The 17972-nt window shown below is 45.8% G+C and overlaps 1 protein-coding gene across 17 annotated transcripts in view; it reads right to left on the reverse strand.

Moving 5' to 3' along the window:
- The window catches only part of disp1 (dispatched homolog 1 (Drosophila)), a 513892-nt gene that overhangs the window by 49565 nt on the left and 446355 nt on the right, over window positions 1–17972 (reverse strand). For all 17 annotated transcript variants that reach the window (XM_073056151.1, XM_073056144.1, XM_073056139.1 and 14 more), the window contains 2 exons: window positions 15483–15512; window positions 5631–5754 (listed from right to left, as the gene is read on the reverse strand). In XM_073056151.1, coding sequence (XP_072912252.1) covers window positions 5631–5754; window positions 15483–15512 — 154 coding nt within the window. The remainder of the gene's footprint in view (window positions 1–5630; window positions 5755–15482; window positions 15513–17972) is intronic.

Below are 17972 nucleotides of genomic sequence, written 5' to 3' on the forward strand. Positions count from 1 at the left end.
ACATCAGAACCACAGCACATCAGAACCACAGCACATCAGAACCACAGCACATCAGAACCCTGAGCACATCAGAACCACAGCACATCAGAACCACAGCACATCAGAACCACAGCACATCAGAACCACAGCACATCAGAACCACAGCACATCAGAACCCTGAGCACATCAGAACCACAGCACATCAGAACCACAGCACATCAGAACCACAGCACAGCAGAACCACAGCACATCAGAACCACAGCACATCAGAACCACAGCACATCAGAACCACAGCACATCAGAACCACAGCACATCAGAACCACAGCACATCAGAACCACAGCACATCAGAACCCTGAGCACATCAGAACCACAGCACATCAGAACCACAGCACATCAGAACCACAGCACATCAGAACCCTGAGCACATCAGAACCACAGCACATCAGAACCCTGAGCACATCAGAACCACAGCACATCAGAACCACAGCACATCAGAACAACAGCACATCAGAACCCTGAGCACATCAGAACCACAGCACATCAGAACCACAGCACATCAGAACCCTGAGCACATCAGAACCACAGCACATCAGAACCCTGAGCACATCAGAACCACAGCACATCAGAACCACAGCACATCAGAACCACAGCACATCAGAACCACAGCACATCAGAACCACAGCACATCAGAACCACAGCACATCAGAACCACAGCACATCAGAACCACAGTACATCAGAACCACAGCACATCAGAACCCTGAGCACATCAGAACCACAGCACATCAGAACCACAGCACATCAGAACCACAGCACATCAGAACCACAGCACATCAGAACCACAGCACATCAGAACCACAGCTCATCAGAACCACAGCACATCAGAACCACAGCACATCAGAACCACAGCACAGCAGAACCACAGCACATCAGAACCACAGCACATCAGAACCACAGCACATCAGAACCACAGTACATCAGAACCACAGCACATCAGAACCCTGAGCACATCAGAACCACAGCACATCAGAACCACAGCACATCAGAACCACAGCACATCAGAACCACAGCACATCAGAACCACAGCACATCAGAACCCTGAGCACATCAGAACCACAGCACATCAGAACCCTGAGCACATCAGAACAACAGCACATCAGAACCCTGAGCACATCAGAACCACAGCACATCAGAACCACAGCACATCAGAACCCTGAGCACATCAGAACCACAGCACATCAGAACCCTGAGCACATCAGAACCACAGCACATCAGAACCACAGCACATCAGAACCACAGCACATCAGAACCACAGCACATCAGAACCACAGCACATCAGAACCGCAGCACATCAGAACCGCAGCTCATCAGAACCACAGCACATCAGAACCACAGCACATCAGAACCACAGCACAGCAGAACCACAGCACAGCAGAACCACAGCACATCAGAACCACAGCACAGCAGAACCACAGCACATCAGAACCACAGCACATCAGAACCACAGCACATCAGAACCACAGCACATCAGAACCACAGCACAGCAGAACCACAGCACATCAGAACCACAGCACAGCAGAACCACAGCACATCAGAACCACAGCACAGCAGAACCACAGCACAGCAGAACCACAGCACATCAGAACCACAGCACAACAGAACCACAGCACATCAGAACCACAGCACATCAGAACCCTGAGCACATCAGAACCCTGAGCACATCAGAACCACAGCACATCAGAACCACAGCACATCAGAACCACAGCACATCAGAACCCTGAGCACATCAGAACCCTGAGCACATCAGAACCACAGCACATCAGAACCACAGCACATCAGAACCCTGAGCACATCAGAACCACAGCACATCAGAACCCTGAGCACATCAGAACCACAGCACATCAGAACCCTGAGCACATCAGAACCACAGCACATCAGAACCACAGCACATCAGAACCACAGCACATCAGAACCACAGCACATCAGAACCACAGCACATCAGAACCCTGAGCACATCAGAACCACAGCACATCAGAACCCTGAGCACATCAGAACCACAGCACATCAGAACCACAGCACATCAGAACCACAGCACATCAGAACCACAGCACATCAGAACCCTGAGCACATCAGAACAACAGCACATCAGAACCCTGAGCACATCAGAACCACAGCACATCAGAACCACAGCACATCAGAACCCTGAGCACATCAGAACCACAGCACATCAGAACCCTGAGCACATCAGAACCACAGCACATCAGAACCACAGCACATCAGAACCACAGCACATCAGAACCGCAGCACATCAGAACCGCAGCTCATCAGAACCACAGCACATCAGAACCACAGCACATCAGAACCACAGCACAGCAGAACCACAGCACAGCAGAACCACAGCACATCAGAACCACAGCACAGCAGAACCACAGCACATCAGAACCACAGCACATCAGAACCACAGCACATCAGAACCACAGCACATCAGAACCACAGCACATCAGAACCACAGCACAGCAGAACCACAGCACATCAGAACCACAGCACAGCAGAACCACAGCACATCAGAACCACAGCACAGCAGAACCACAGCACAGCAGAACCACAGCACATCAGAACCACAGCACAACAGAACCACAGCACATCAGAACCACAGCACATCAGAACCCTGAGCACATCAGAACCCTGAGCACATCAGAACCACAGCACATCAGAACCACAGCACATCAGAACCACAGCACATCAGAACCCTGAGCACATCAGAACCCTGAGCACATCAGAACCACAGCATATCAGATCCCTGAGCTCATCAGAACCACAGCACATCAGAACCACAGCACATCAGAACCACAGCACATCAGAACCACAGCACATCAGAACCACAGCACATCAGAACCCTGAGCACATCAGAACCACAGCACATCAGAACCACAGCACATCAGAACCCTGAGCACATCAGAACCACAGCACATCAGAACCACAGCACATCAGAACCACAGCACAGCAGAACCACAGCACATCAGAACCACAGCACATCAGAACCACAGCACATCAGAACCCTGAGCACATCAGAACCACAGCACATCAGAACCACAGCACATCAGAACCACAGCACATCAGAACCACAGCACATCAGAACCACAGCACATCAGAACCCTGAGCACATCAGAACCACAGCACATCAGAACCACAGCACATCAGAACCACAGCACATCAGAACCACAGCACATCAGAACCACAGCATATCAGATCCCTGAGCTCATCAGAACCACAGCACATCAGAACCACAGCACATCAGATCCCTGAGCACATCAGAACCACAGCACATCAGAACCACAGCACATCAGATCCCTGAGCACATCAGAACCACAGCACATCAGAACCCTGAGCACATCAGAACCACAGCACATCAGAACCACAGCACATCAGAACCACAGCACATCAGAACCACAGCACATCAGAACCACAGCACATCAGAACCCTGAGCACATCAGAACCACAGCACATCAGAACCCTGAGCACATCAGAACCACAGCACATCAGAACCACAGCACATCAGAACCACAGCACATCAGAACCACAGCACATCAGAACCACAGCACATCAGAACCACAGCACATCAGAACCACAGCACAGCAGAACCACAGCACATCAGAACCACAGCACATCAGAACCCTGAGCACATCAGAACCACAGCACATCAGAACCACAGCACATCAGAACCCTGAGCACATCAGAACCACAGCACAGCAGAACCACAGCACATCAGAACCACAGCACATCAGAACCACAGCACAGCAGAACCACAGCACATCAGAACCACAGCACATCAGAACCACAGCACATCAGAACCACAGCACATCAGAACCACAGCACATCTGCCTATCTGGTCCATCCTTGTTTGGGCTTGCACTCTTCCTCCCCTGCCCTTTCTTTTAGCACTTCTATGATACTATGAACTCTTTATAATAAGGACTTTGCTACCATGTTGACTGAGATTGGCCATTCGATGGCGAATGAGCTTGGGGAGCCTATGCAGAATCACACAGCATTGCCGGCTGTTCAGCACACTGCCAATGTGCCAGCTCTTTGAATAAGCTATTTTGGTAATTCCATTCTTCTTCCTCTTTCCTCACAGAGTTAAAATGATTCGCATTCCTGTATTAATCCCATTCCCTTTTAAAAGTAACAATGCTCCCTTCATTCTTCCAGATCAGAGCAGCTACATAAAACTAAAAAAAGAAAAGGTTAAGCACAGAGCAATCAAATGATTAATGTAAATTTCAAATAGGCACAAGATTTGGCATGTCACCAAATACTCTAAGAAACCTCTGCAGATGCACTGTAGAAAGTGTCCTGACTGATTGGATTACGGCCCGGTACTGCAATTCCAACACACAGGAAGAGGGGGCACACAGTAGTGGGCACAGCCTGGTTCATCACAAGCGTAGTCCTTCCCACCGCTGACAGCATCTACGGGAGCTGCCTCCACAAGAAAACAGAATCCTTAAGGATCCCCACCATCTGGGTTACTCCCTTTTTTCACTGGTATTGTTGGGCAGGAGGTCCCACACCAAAAGATTCAGGAACAACTACTTTCTTATAGTCATCAGGTTCTTGAACTGACCTGCACAACCCTAATCCTCCCTCAGCAACAGGACACTGCAGACCACTGCATTACTATATTTTCTTTATTTTTCTACTAATGTTCTGTTTTGGACACCTTAGTTTTCTTTATCGTCTTGTAGAATTTATGTTCTCTGAAGTACATGCTTGTGACACTAAATGCATGCATGTTTTTCATTGTGTCTATACCTCACTATACTTGTGCATTTTAGACCATAAGACATCCGAGCAGAATTAGGCCATTCAGCCTATCGAGTCTGCTCTGCCATTCCATCACGGCTGATCCTGGATCCTACTCAACCCCATAAACCTGTCATATTTGACAACAAAAATGACTCAACTCGAATTATAGCAGCACATAAACAGGTTCTGCAGCCCAACTCATCTACGTCAACCAAGCTAGTTCTAACCAAACCAGTCTAAGCTAATTCCATTTAGCAGGCCCATTTGTTCTCCTTCCTGATGACCCTGGCTTGGACTTCTCTTAAAACCTACCCCGCATTTCAATCTTTTTGTAGCCAAACAGCAAGTTAACATTTTTTAAAAAATTAGGCAATAGATGCACAGTGAAAGAAGATAGTTGAGATGCACAGAATTAGGGACAAGGCTACAAAACAGATCAGAAGAGGGCTGGAGGGTTCAAATGGAGAGTGAATTTTGAAAGAATGAGATGGGAGTGGACTGTGATGTTCCCCAGGATTCTGGCTTGAGATCGATTTTGTTCATCATCAGCATCAGCACATGGATTTTAGAGTTAGAGAGCTTAGTGTTACATCTGTGGTAGTCTGGAGGTCAAACATATTGGGAGGCACATGAATTTCAATGTTAGCAAATAAGAGGAGGTCAATAACTGAATACTGACTGGGAAGGAGGTATGTCTGGAAAAAAAAGGGATGCTCAGCTTAAGTATGTAACCATACAATCTCATGGGGTACCTTGTTTTTATTCACTTAGCTTTATGATGCAGGTGTTGCCATCAAGACCAAGGACAATCGTCACTCCTCTGAGAAACAGGAAGCACTCACCAGCAGTGGATCAGAGAAATCTGGAAGATCAGGCACCAGGATTCCAACCAACGCACATATAACTATCAGCACTGTGCAGAGTCCCAGTACCACCACTGGCCAGTCAGCGATCAGAGCTGCATAGCTACAAGGAGGAAACACCAATAACATATTATATTACCTAAAACATGAAGATTCTGCTACATGCAATAAATCAAATCCAACTCCCCAGGCTGACCTGTCACACTGAAATCCATGCCCGTATTCATTGTGAGCATTGTATACTGAAAGTAGGAGCACCAGTTCCAAAGGCTGGCCATCCATCATCTAGAACATTGGTGGACTTCAACAGAGTTAATAAATGCTTTTCAACATAGACTCATTGAAAAGTACATAACAGTAACAGGCCTTTTGGCCCATCCAGTCCATGTTGAACTACCCACTCTCATCAAACTGCACCCGAACCACAGCCCTCCATACTCCTACCATCCATATACCTATCCAAGCTTCTCTTAAACATTGAAATCAAGCTTGCATGCATCACTTGTGCCTGCAGCTCATTCCACACTCTCATGGCCCTCTGAATGAAGAAGTTTCCCTCATATTCCTCTTAAACTTTTCCAGTTTCACCTTTAACCCATGGCCTCTAGTTGTAGTCTCACCCAACCTCAGTGGAAAAAGCCTGCTTAAATTTACCCTATCCATGCCCCTCATAATTTAGTATACCTCAATCAAATCTCCCCTCAATTGCAAGGAATAAAGTCCTAATTTATTCAATCTTTCCCTGCAACTCAGGTTCTTGAGTCTCAGCAACACTCTTATAAGTTTTCTCTGTACTCTTCCAACTTTATTTTCTTGTAGGTAGGTGACCAAAACTGCACATAATACTCCAGATCAGGGCTTACCAACATCTTATACAACTTCAACATAACATCCCATCTCCTGTTCTCAGTTTCTTTCATTTATGAAGGCCAGTGTGCCAGTTTTCTTTATGACCTTATCTACCTGTGCCGTCACTTTCAATGAATTATGGATCTGTATTCCCAGATCCCTTTGTTCTACCGCACTCTTCAGAGCCCTACCCTTTACTGTGTAAAACCTGCCCTGATTGATCCTACCACAGTGCAACACCTCACGCTTGTCAGCATTAAATTCCATCTGCCATTTTCCAGCTGGTCCAGGTTCTGCTGCAAGTCATGATAGTCTTCCTTGCTGACCACGACACCCCCCATCTTGGTATCATCTGCAAATTTGCTGATTCAGTTAACCACATTATTATCCAGATCACTGATATAGATTACAAACAGACTAGCACTGATCCCTTGGCACTCCACTAGTCACAGGACTCCAGTCTGATAGCTACCATTTACTACCACTCTCTGGTTTCTCCCACAGGGCCAATGTCTAATCCAATTTACCATTTTATCTTGAATGCCAAGCGACTGAACCTTCTTGACCAACCTCCCATGTAGTACCTTGTCAAGTACCTTACTATAAAGTCCATGCAGACAATGTCCACTGCCTTGCCTTCATTGTCTTTCCTGGTAACTTCCTCGAAAAATTTCAATAGGATTGGTTAGACATGCCCTACCACATGCCTATTCAAATACTCCTTTATCCAGTCACTTAGAATTCCTTCCAATAACTTCCCAACTATTGACGTCAGGCTCACCGGCCTATAATTTCCTGGTTATTTTAGAGCCATTCTGAAACAGTGGAACAACATTAGCTATCCTCCAATCCTCTGGTATCTCACCTGTCACTAAGAATAATTTTAAAATGTTTCCTAGGGCCCCTGCAATTTCTGTACTTGCCTCCCACAGGGTCCAAGAGAACACCTCGGGAGGCCCTGGGGATTTCTCTACCCTAATTTGCCTCAGGACGTTATAGCTCCTCCTCTGTAATCTGTATAGGATTCATGACCTCACTGCAGCTTTGCCTTACTTCTATTGACTCTGTGTCTCTCTCCTGAGTAAACACTGATGTAAAAAATCCACTTAAGATCTCCCCCACCTTTTTGGACTCCACACATAGATTATCATTCTGATCTTCCGGAGGACCAATTTTGTCCCTTGCAATTCTTTTGCTCTTAACATATCTATTGAATCCTTTAGAATTCTCCTTCACCTTGTCTGTCTGGGCAACCTTATGCCTTCTTTTAGCCCTCCTGATTTCTTTCTTACGTGCTCTCTTGCATTTCTTAAACTCCATAAGCACTTCATTTGTTCCTCCCTGCCTATACCTACTATGTACTTCCTTTTTCTTCTTAACCAGGGCCTCAACATCTCTTGAAAACCAAGACTGCCCACACTTGTTATCTTTATCTTTTTTCCCCTTAACAGGCACACATACAAGCTTTGAACTCTTAAAATTTCACTTTGTTAGGCCTCCCACATATCAAGTACATCTTTGCCAGAAAACAGCCTGTCCTATTCCACACTCGTCAGATCCTTTCTGATACCATCAAAATTGGCCTTTCTCCAATTTCGAATCTGAAGCTGCAGATCAGACATACCATTTTCCATATTTACTTTGAAAATAATGGTATTATGATCACTAGACACAAAGTGGTCCCCTACACAAACTTTTGTGACCTGCCTTGATTCATTCCTTAATAGCAGATCAAGTATCGCACTCTCTTTCGTTGGGACTTCTATGTACTGATTAAGGAAACTTTCCTGAATATATTTGACAATCTCTATTCCATCTAGTCCTTTTATAGCATTGGAGTCCTAGTCAATATGTGGAAAGTTAAAATCACCTACTCTTACAATCTTATGTTTCTTGCAAGAGTCTGCAATCTCTCTGGATGCTTGACAAACTTCTATAGATGAGTAATGGAAAGTGTATTAACTGCTGCAATATGACCTGGTATGGGAACACCAATGCCTTTGAGAAGGAAATCCTACAAAAGATGGTGGATTCGGCCCAGTACATCACAGATAAAGCTCTCCCACCATTGAGCACATCTACCTGAAACATGATTGTAGGCAAGCAGCATTCCTCATCACAGATCCTCACCACCCAGGCCATGCTCTTCTCTCGGTGCTGCCATCAGCTTGAGGGTACAAGTGCCTCGGGACTCACACCATTGGGTTCAAGAACAGTTACTACCCCTCAACCATCGGGTTCTTGAAAAAAAGAGGATAACTAGACTCATCTAAAGAGGTGTTTGCACAACCAGTGATCTCACTTTAAGGTAGTGGTCACCAACCTTTTTAAGCCCAAGATCCCCTACCCCGGAGAGAGCGACTGACCGAGCGAGGAGGAGTGCGACAGGGCGCGCACCCGCCCCCGTTGTAGGATCTATCGGCTGACAAAAGTTTGTTTCAGTAGATCACAGCGAGGTAGCTGCTCTGCTACTTACGAAACCCTGAGGCCGAATTAGGTCGTCTGCGAATATTTTAGCACCAGGTTCCCCACGAACATTCGGTGTGCTGCACAGGTTTAGAGGCGGCGCCCATCTGTCCGCGCTCCAGGCCGGTAGCGACGGCACTTCCCGCCGGCTGCGCAAGGCCAACCAGTGATCCCTGGCGCAAGGGAATCACTGCGTTTAGTCGCCTGATGACTGTCGCGTGGGTTCAAGTTCAACAGCGGGCGTGACAAGGAATGAGGAAAAGTGCAGCTGACTCATATTGTTTCCTCGTGGCCCGGTAGTTGGGGACCACTGAATTACACTGTGTAGTGCCGGGGAGCTACACGCATGCGCACTGGGCAGAAAGAACGGAACTAAAACCTCGCAACCTGGAAACAATCTCTCAACAGTATTTGTGTATTTATTTTTCATGTTTTTTCGGGATCTACTGGGAAAGTCTCAAAGATCAACCAGTCGATTGCGATCGACGGGTTGGCAACTACTACTTTAAGGAATCTTTATCTTGTTATTTATTGCTATTTATTCATATTTGCATTTGCATAGTTTTGCTCTTTTATTGATCCTGTTTAAAGTTACTATTTGATAGATTTGCTGAGCATGCCTGTAGGAGAAACAATCGCAGGGTTGGATGTGGTGACATGTATGTACTTTGATAATAAAAGTTACTTTCAACCTTCCTCTAAATCCTGCAGACTGTTGGGTGGTCTATAATATAGCCCCATTATCGTAGTCGTACCTTTCTTAGTCCTCAGTTCCACCCATAAAGCCTCATCAGACAAGTTCTCCCATCTGTCCTGACTGAACATTGCCGTGACATTTTCCCTGACTAGTGACACACACGTCCCCCAGTGTCGGGTCCAAAACAATGGAACCCCAGAATACTGAGTTGCCAGTCCTGCCCCTCCTGCAACCAAGTCTCATTAATGGTTACAATATCATAATTCTATGTGTTGATCCATGCTCTGAGCTCATCTAAAACACCAGTCTGAAATGGGAAGAGGAAAGGGATAGATGAGGTTCAATGATGATCTGCTCACTGAGGTCAGGTCTGTACTGAAGGAAGGGTCAGGAAGAAATAAGCTCAAAAGACCCTTTTCACATCTTGCTCTGTTTTGAATTGCAAATTGTATTATTAAAGCTTTAGGTAAAGAGGCTCATAATCTTCTAACTCAAATATCAGTTTAACCTTCCAGCTTCCACTGTACTAGAACAATGATCAAAGCAAAACATTAACTGTGCAGTTGCTGATAGTGCTAATTAAAATTCTAAACTACAGTGCAGAGAACTCTCAGCTATGTTGATTCCCACGAACAACACCTACACCAGCCTCCTCAATCCCATGAACACCTAAACCAGCCTCCTCAATCCCACGAACAACATCTACACCAGCCACCTCACTCCCAAGAACAACACCTACACCAGCCACCTCACTCCCAAGAACAACACCTACACCAGCCTCCTCAATCCCATGAACACCTAAACCAGCCTCCTCAATCCCACGAACACCTACACCAGCCTCCTCAATCCCACGAACAACACCTACACCAGCTTCCTCAATCCCACGAACAACACCTACACCAGCCTCCTCAATCCCACGAACACCTACACCAGCCTCCCCAATCCCACGAACAACACCTAAACCAGCCTCCTCAATCCCACGAACAACACCTAAACCAGCCTCCTCAATCCCACGAACACCTACACCAGCCTCCTCAATCCCACGAACAACACTTACACCAGCCTCCTCAGTCCCACGAACAACACCTATACCAGTCTCCTCAATCCCACGAACAACACCTACACCAGCCTCCTCAATCCCACGAACAACATCTACACCAGCCTCCTCAATCCCACGAACAACATCTACACCAGCCTCCTCAATCCCACGAACAACACCTACACCAGCCTCCTCAATCCCACGAACAACACCTACACCAGCCTCCTCAATCCCACGAACAACACCTACACCAGCCTCCTCAATCCCACGAACAACATCTACACCAGCCTCCTCAATCCCACGAACAACACCTACACCAGCCTCCCCAATCCCACGAACAACACCTACACCAGCCTCCTCAATCCCAAGAACACCTACACCAGCCTTCTCAATCCCACGAACAACACCTACACCAGCCTTCTCAATCCCACGAACACCTACACCAGCCTCCTCAATCCCACGAACAACATCTACACCAGCCTCCTCAATCCCACGAACAACACCTACACCAGCCTCCTCAATCCCAAGAACACCTACACCAGCCTTCTCAATCCCACGAACAACACCTACACCAGCCTTCTCAATCCCACGAACACCTACACCAGCCTTCTCAATCCCACGAACACCTACACCAGCCTCCTCAATCCCACGAACAACACCTACACCAGCCTCCTCAATCCCACGAACAACACTTACACCAGCCTCCTCAATCCCATGAACAACACCTACACCAGCCTCCTCAATCCCATGAACAACACCTACACCAGTCTCCTCAATCCCACTATTCCAGGATGCTGGATGGCAACAAGGATATGGGCAGAAAGTGGGCACACAAAATGAAATGCTTTTAACCTGACATCTAAGCAGCACTGCTCTCCTCTACTGCCAGTCTCCCTAAGTTCAAAGTTAGCTCCAAAAGTTTCCAGTAGCCCTAGTGGTGTGCACCCTTGTGGTGTAAAACCATGTCAGTTACCACTACCCTAGTGCCAAATACTTGGTAATAATGGCTGCTCCCCTATCTCTCTGCTCCTAACTGGTGCCCCATCAGTGTCCACCATTGACAATGCCAGTTCCTTGTTGGTGCCTGTTTCTCTGGTCTTTGTACCCTTCTGGTTTGCACTCCACTTCTTCAACTCTTTGTGATGTCCAAATCATGCTATCTTATTGTCTAGCTTCTCTAATTTCTCCACCTGTGAATGCCCATCCCCTCTGTATCCATACTCTTCACTCTACATACCAGCCTGTATCCACCCCTCCAGTTTCCTTATCTTCTGTTATAACCCATGTTATCCAAGTTTCTCTGGTCTCTACCCCAGCCAGTGCCACCACATTAGGTATCCTGATCTTCACTCCCAAGGCATATTAGAAGCGCACCAATTGATGGGTTGATTGGCCAATGTAAATTGTCCCTGACATGTAGACAAGTGATAGAATCCAGGAGGAGTTGATAAGAAAGTGGATTTGTGCGGGGTTAGTGTAGAGGGATGCCCAGTGGTTGGTGAAAGGCCTATTTCCCTGGTTTATGACTCTCAGTGCCTGTGCCTCCTCCTATGAGTTTAGATCTCTGCACTAGATATCCCACTGAAGGCAGATCTTCATGAAGTCTTCTGTAAACCACTTTGCTTCTCTGCCAAGTATCCCCTCTGTATTTGGGGTATTGGGGTACATCTCCCCAAGTTTCAATGTGTAACCTTAGAAACTGTTTTCAAGGTTTGCATAAAGCCAGTCAGAGTAACAATAAGGTCTGGTTCCTACCGAGACAATAATTCCTTCTCTGTGAGTTCTTTGCACCAGTTGGTCCAAAGCCACCAATTAAATAATGTGCAACAATCTTTTCATCAGAGCACTTCTTCACTGCTCGAATCTCCGGCAACACATTAGCACTCACAGCAAAGACAAAAAAGCATGCTCAATAAAACAAGATGCCCGCAAAGGAGAGACTACCATGCAGAACCAGCTGGTTAATCTGTGGAAAGTGTGGGTCTTCTAGTAAGGGCTGGAAGGAAGAATGGCAGTTCCTTTCTGTATAGTTCAGCTCAATGGGTAAATACTTGATCCTATGAGAGATTGATTGATTAGGTTTATTGTGGTTGTTAAGAGTTTTTGGGTTAGCACGTGTAGCAAATAATCTTAACTGCTCTTCTGCCACTAGTCTTCAGATTTGAATATGCATTGAAGATTAAACTTAAAATGCAGCTTGGAACAGTAAAATGCAGACTAGGCAGACCAGGAAACAGGGACTTAACTAATTGCCTAAATATGCACTAACCGAATCAACATCCCATTGCATAGATACAATAATTAACACTTATTTTAGGTGTGATGGTGGGAAGATCCAGGCATTTGAAACTTTGACATGTAGTTCTAAGGAAGCATTATATATATTTGTTTGAATTGTCCTGAAGTTTCCTTTGATTTTTATCATGTAACAAGTTGTGTAGTTTTGGGTGACGCAGACATCTTGCTCTGAAAGTGTCTCTCTCTCTCTCTCATGATTCCAAAGGCTGTCAATTTATTTACGACGTTTTGTTGAATAAAGAAACTGCTTCATACCTACCAGATCATCCAGTAGCCAGGAAGGAAATGCACATCATAGAGTCACAGTGAGATTTGGCACAAAAGCTGACCTTTTCAGCTGACTTGAGTCTAAGCTGACCGTCAACCATCCATTTACATCAATCTTATATCAATCCAATTTAAAAAAATTTCTCTCCACATTCCCATCAGCTCCATCCCTAGATTCTACCACTCAGCCACATGCTAGGGGAAATCTACAGTTGTCAAGTAACTTACTGACTGCATGTCTTTGAGATGTCAGATTTGAAATTTCCCCCATTAGATTCTGGGGGGGGGGGGGACCTATGTGGTCACAGGGAGAACATACAAACTCCAAACTGAGAGCACTTTGAGGTAGCAGCTCTCCCAGCTGCATCACTGTATCCACCTATGTGAATGTGAGAGCACTGAAATAGCAGATTAATCCCAAGCTGTTGGTGAAACTACCGCCCGTCAGATTGTACACATGTTCACCAGTCTAATGTGAAGGTGCTACTCATAAGATTTCTGCAAAAAACTCTTGGATGCAACCACAAAGGATAAGGTATTTCTGGGTATCTTTTGCATTCTTGCTAAATATGGGAAATACTGTAGATATTGGAGGATATGTGATACCTAAAAGGAGGAGATCGGGCCACCTCAAACATATTCCATTGGCATTGTATCCTGAAATGGATAGAGCAAAATAATGCTGAAGGGAACATACAGCCTAGGTGAATGTTGGAGGCAGGTACTCTCACAGCATTTGTGTGTGGACAAGCACTCGAATTGCCAATGTATGGAGGGTGATGGACCAGGTGCTGACAAGTGGGATCAGTATTGATAGGTACTTGATGGTTGGGATGTACATGGGGCTTTTGTTTCTATATAAAATGGTGCCAAATGCCAGAGGTTTTTGCAGATCCAGGTGACTTCTTCCAGTTTGTCTGCCAAACAGTTTTTTTTTCTTCCTTTCTCATGTCTCCTCTTTCTTTTCAAGGTGGTCCTGTTGGAGTCTGTGATCTACCGCTGCAGCTCAAGCTACTGTTCTCCATGGCTGGTGGGTTGTCACTCTCGGACTTGCTATGCGGCCTGGTGTTTGATATCCACAGGTGTGCCTTCGGTGAGGGGGCAGTGCTGTGGTGGCCCAGTTCCTCACTGATGTCACCAACTGAAATGTCGTGGGAGACTGAAACATCGAGACATCAGGCTGTATGTGCTGCTATCGGAAGGCCCTTGCACTCAAGCAATCTCTCTCTCTCTGTCTTGATGGTGAGGTAAAGTTATTGGTCCTCAAGTCAGGCAACAAAGACCAGCAACATCGAAACAGCAAACTGCTAGTTTCCCATTCTCATTGTTTCAGCAACAATAGCTCTTCCTCCTTCACTAGTGAGAGAGAGCCTGCCTGAGGTGTTGAAGTGTTGGGATGGACAGTAGTTTTTTGATGGACTAGATCGTGGTCTCTGGGGGGCCTACATGTGGGTGAGTGGGAGCAGGGTGGTCTGATGCTTTTGCTGTTGCTTGTGAATGGAAAGGGGGAGGGGGGCTTTGGAGTTCTAACATTTTCTGTTATTCATTCTTTGTGTTTTTTTCTGTTTTGTGGATTCAGGTTGTAAACTGTATACATTTTCTGATATTAAATTGAACCATTGAACCACTTGACTCTATAGCTCTATATCAAATGCTGAAACACTAAGGCGGGCAGGGATCAGCATGGATAGAGGAAGTAAGTTACCTCTTCATCAGAACCAGAAACAACTTATTCCTAGGGTTGGAGAATGAAAAACTAAAGGGCATAGATTTAAGGTGAGAGGGAAAGATTTAATGGGAACCTGAGGGACAAATTTTTCCAAACAGAGACTTCACAGAATGATCTGCATGAGGAAGTGGTTGAGACGGGTACAATAACAACATTTGGACAGGTACCTGGATAGGAAAGATTTGCTGGAAAAATGCTTCTTTGCTGTGTTACTCGTTGACTTCATTAACCTTTAATTCTGCTGTATGATCCTATGAGCAGAAAGATTCAAGGCCATTGACCAGATGCTCAGTCTGTTTTCTCTGCACAGTTACTGCTTGACTTCGGGGTGTTTGCAGCATTCTGTGAATTGTGTAGACTGATATACCCCCTGCTACTACCGTCAACTCTGAACATTCCCAGTTCCCATACATATCCAACACCAACCTCCCATTACTTGTCAACTCTGTAAAAGCATTGATCATGCTCTCAAATAAAGCCATTTACCTTCGAGGAAATCGGAACGGCCTTGGAGGTCTGTAAAGAAAACACAAAAAGGTACACAGTTAAATTGGTGCAGAAAGAGCACTACACATTGCTCTCTCGAACATTCACCCTGGGGAGGTAAGGCTAGACAATAACTTTCCTTCCTCTATCGACACTGATGACTTCAGGGCAACACTCCCACATCCTTGCTCCGTGGTTCCATCCTGTGAGTATTACCATTTGTGACTATTGCTGGTGCTAGAAAACACACAAATCAAATCACTCCATCTTGCATCAAGTGACACACCCAGTGCTAATGCAGTACAACCTTCCATTTATTTGCTGTCTTTAACTCCATTAGGCATTACAGAATGAAATAAGGACAGAATATATTGGAAATTCTCACCAGGTCAGGAATGAGAAAGTTAATGCTTCAGATTTCAGAACAGTACAGCACTTCAGCCCCTGATGTTGTGCCAAACTAATTAAGCTAATGAATGAGTTTGACCTGAAATGTTAATTCTGTTTCTTCCTCCTCAGATGCTGCTTGACCTGCAGAGTGCTTCTAGCATTGTTAATCTTTTTATAACTTTAGGAAATAGATGGGGGCTTCACTCTTGAACATGTAATGAACTTCAAGAGTGTTGCTCATCGTCACAACTAGGAAAAATGCTCAATAATACTCCTAGTAAGGAGAGGAAGGGGAGGATATTGCTCCTGTTTCAATTGTCATGCTTGTCCCCGTTTCCCACCACCCCTCCATTGCACCAGTACACAATGAAGATATAATGGAGGCAGCTTACAAGTGGGAAGTAGAAATGGAGATGCTTAGGAAAAATTGATGAGGCTGTGGGGGAAAGGGTGGAGGTGGAATGAGTGGGTTGCTCTGGCAGAGAGCCAGTATGGACATAATGTGCCAAATGGCTTCGCACAGTGCAGTAACCATACTCTATGAGTCAATGAAACTGGCCACCTGAGTGAGCCGTTTCCTGGAGAGGAACATGGTGGAGGCTGGGAAAAAATAACCTCAGTGTTATTTTGGCCTCTTGGATATCGTTATATTTGCATTATGGGAACAGTACAATTTACCATCTGCTATTACAAGCTGCAATAATCGTTAAATAAATTTCCCCAAATCCTCTGGAGCGCAATATAATCCATGGTGTGGCTGAACAGGCCTGATGGCCACCTTCATTTCAGCTGTACAAACAGAAGAGAGAAAATCAACTGCTGATCAAACAGCAGGACCACGCTTCTCTTCCCCACTCAAATACCGTCACATATTTAACTCTCTGCCTCGTGCAGTCAAACCTGAACCAAATTCCATCTGCATCATAGGAGTCAACATCTGTGTTCACTTTCCACATGATTACTTTCACCTTGGAGGGTGGAAAACAAGGGCAAGCTTCACTGCAAAGTGAAATAAAAACCACACTCAGTCTCAGTGGCAAGGAGATCCAAACCACTATTCCAGGTTTCCACAAGCCACCCCCTTTTTGGAAAGCTGCTGATTTATGTCGCTTGGTCGCCTGTTCCACAGCATTAAAGTTCATGAGATCCAGTTGACTTGGTTATGGGCGGCAGAAGGTAGTGGCAAGTTTTGATTTTCTGATTGGAAGTGTGAGATGGTGGTGTACCACAAGAACTGGTATTGATGCAGAAGGCATTAGTTACAGAGAAGCATCAACATGATGCCAGGTCGGTTTGGGGTTGTTTGACTCTATGACTGTACACATAAGCACATTTTCCAGAAACCCCACCATAGGTGGTTCTAAGCCCTGCTGCAAAAGGAGGAGGGTTGGGCATGAGGTGAACAACTCCATCCTGTAAAAACCCACAGCTACAGAAATGACAGCAGAAGCTCCAAAGACCTCATCATTGGGAGAGGAAGGATCTTCACCAAGAAGACACACGAAGCCGTGAGGCAAAAGCAGAGGCACATGGTCGATCAACCTTCAGCAGAGGGCAGAGGACTCTGGTGAGAGGCCCTAACAGTGGTGATGTGCTTAAGAAGAATCGTCAACATTTTCCAGAGGGGCTAACACTACATTGGTCAGCATTCAACTCACACAAAATGCTGGAGGATCTCAGCAGGCCAGGCAGCTTCTATTGAAAAGAGTACAGCTGACGTTTTGGGCTGAGACCCTTCGGCAGGATTTCAGCTGTCAGGAAATCATGGGTAAACGTGAATGATTCTTGCCCTGCATCCATGACTGGAATCCTTGTAGAATCTCAGGTGCTACAGCCAATGGGGTACATTTACCAGGAGAAGAAAATTCAGAATAATTTACTGATGAAATGTCTTGACCTGAAGCATCGACTGTTTATTCTTCTCCATTGATGACATGCTGAGTTCCTCCAGCATTTCAGTTGGGTGTTACTCCGGATTACCAGCATCTGCAGAATCTTGAGTCCAAATAATTATTATTGGGTTTGGTTGACATACTTTCCCACTGGCCTTCCTCTACACTTCACTACCCTGCCTCCTTCTCCTCAACTCTTCCCCCAAAC

The sequence above is a fragment of the Hemitrygon akajei genome, chromosome 9, assembly GCF_048418815.1.
Source record: "Hemitrygon akajei chromosome 9, sHemAka1.3, whole genome shotgun sequence".
Lineage (NCBI taxonomy): Eukaryota > Metazoa > Chordata > Chondrichthyes > Myliobatiformes > Dasyatidae > Hemitrygon > Hemitrygon akajei.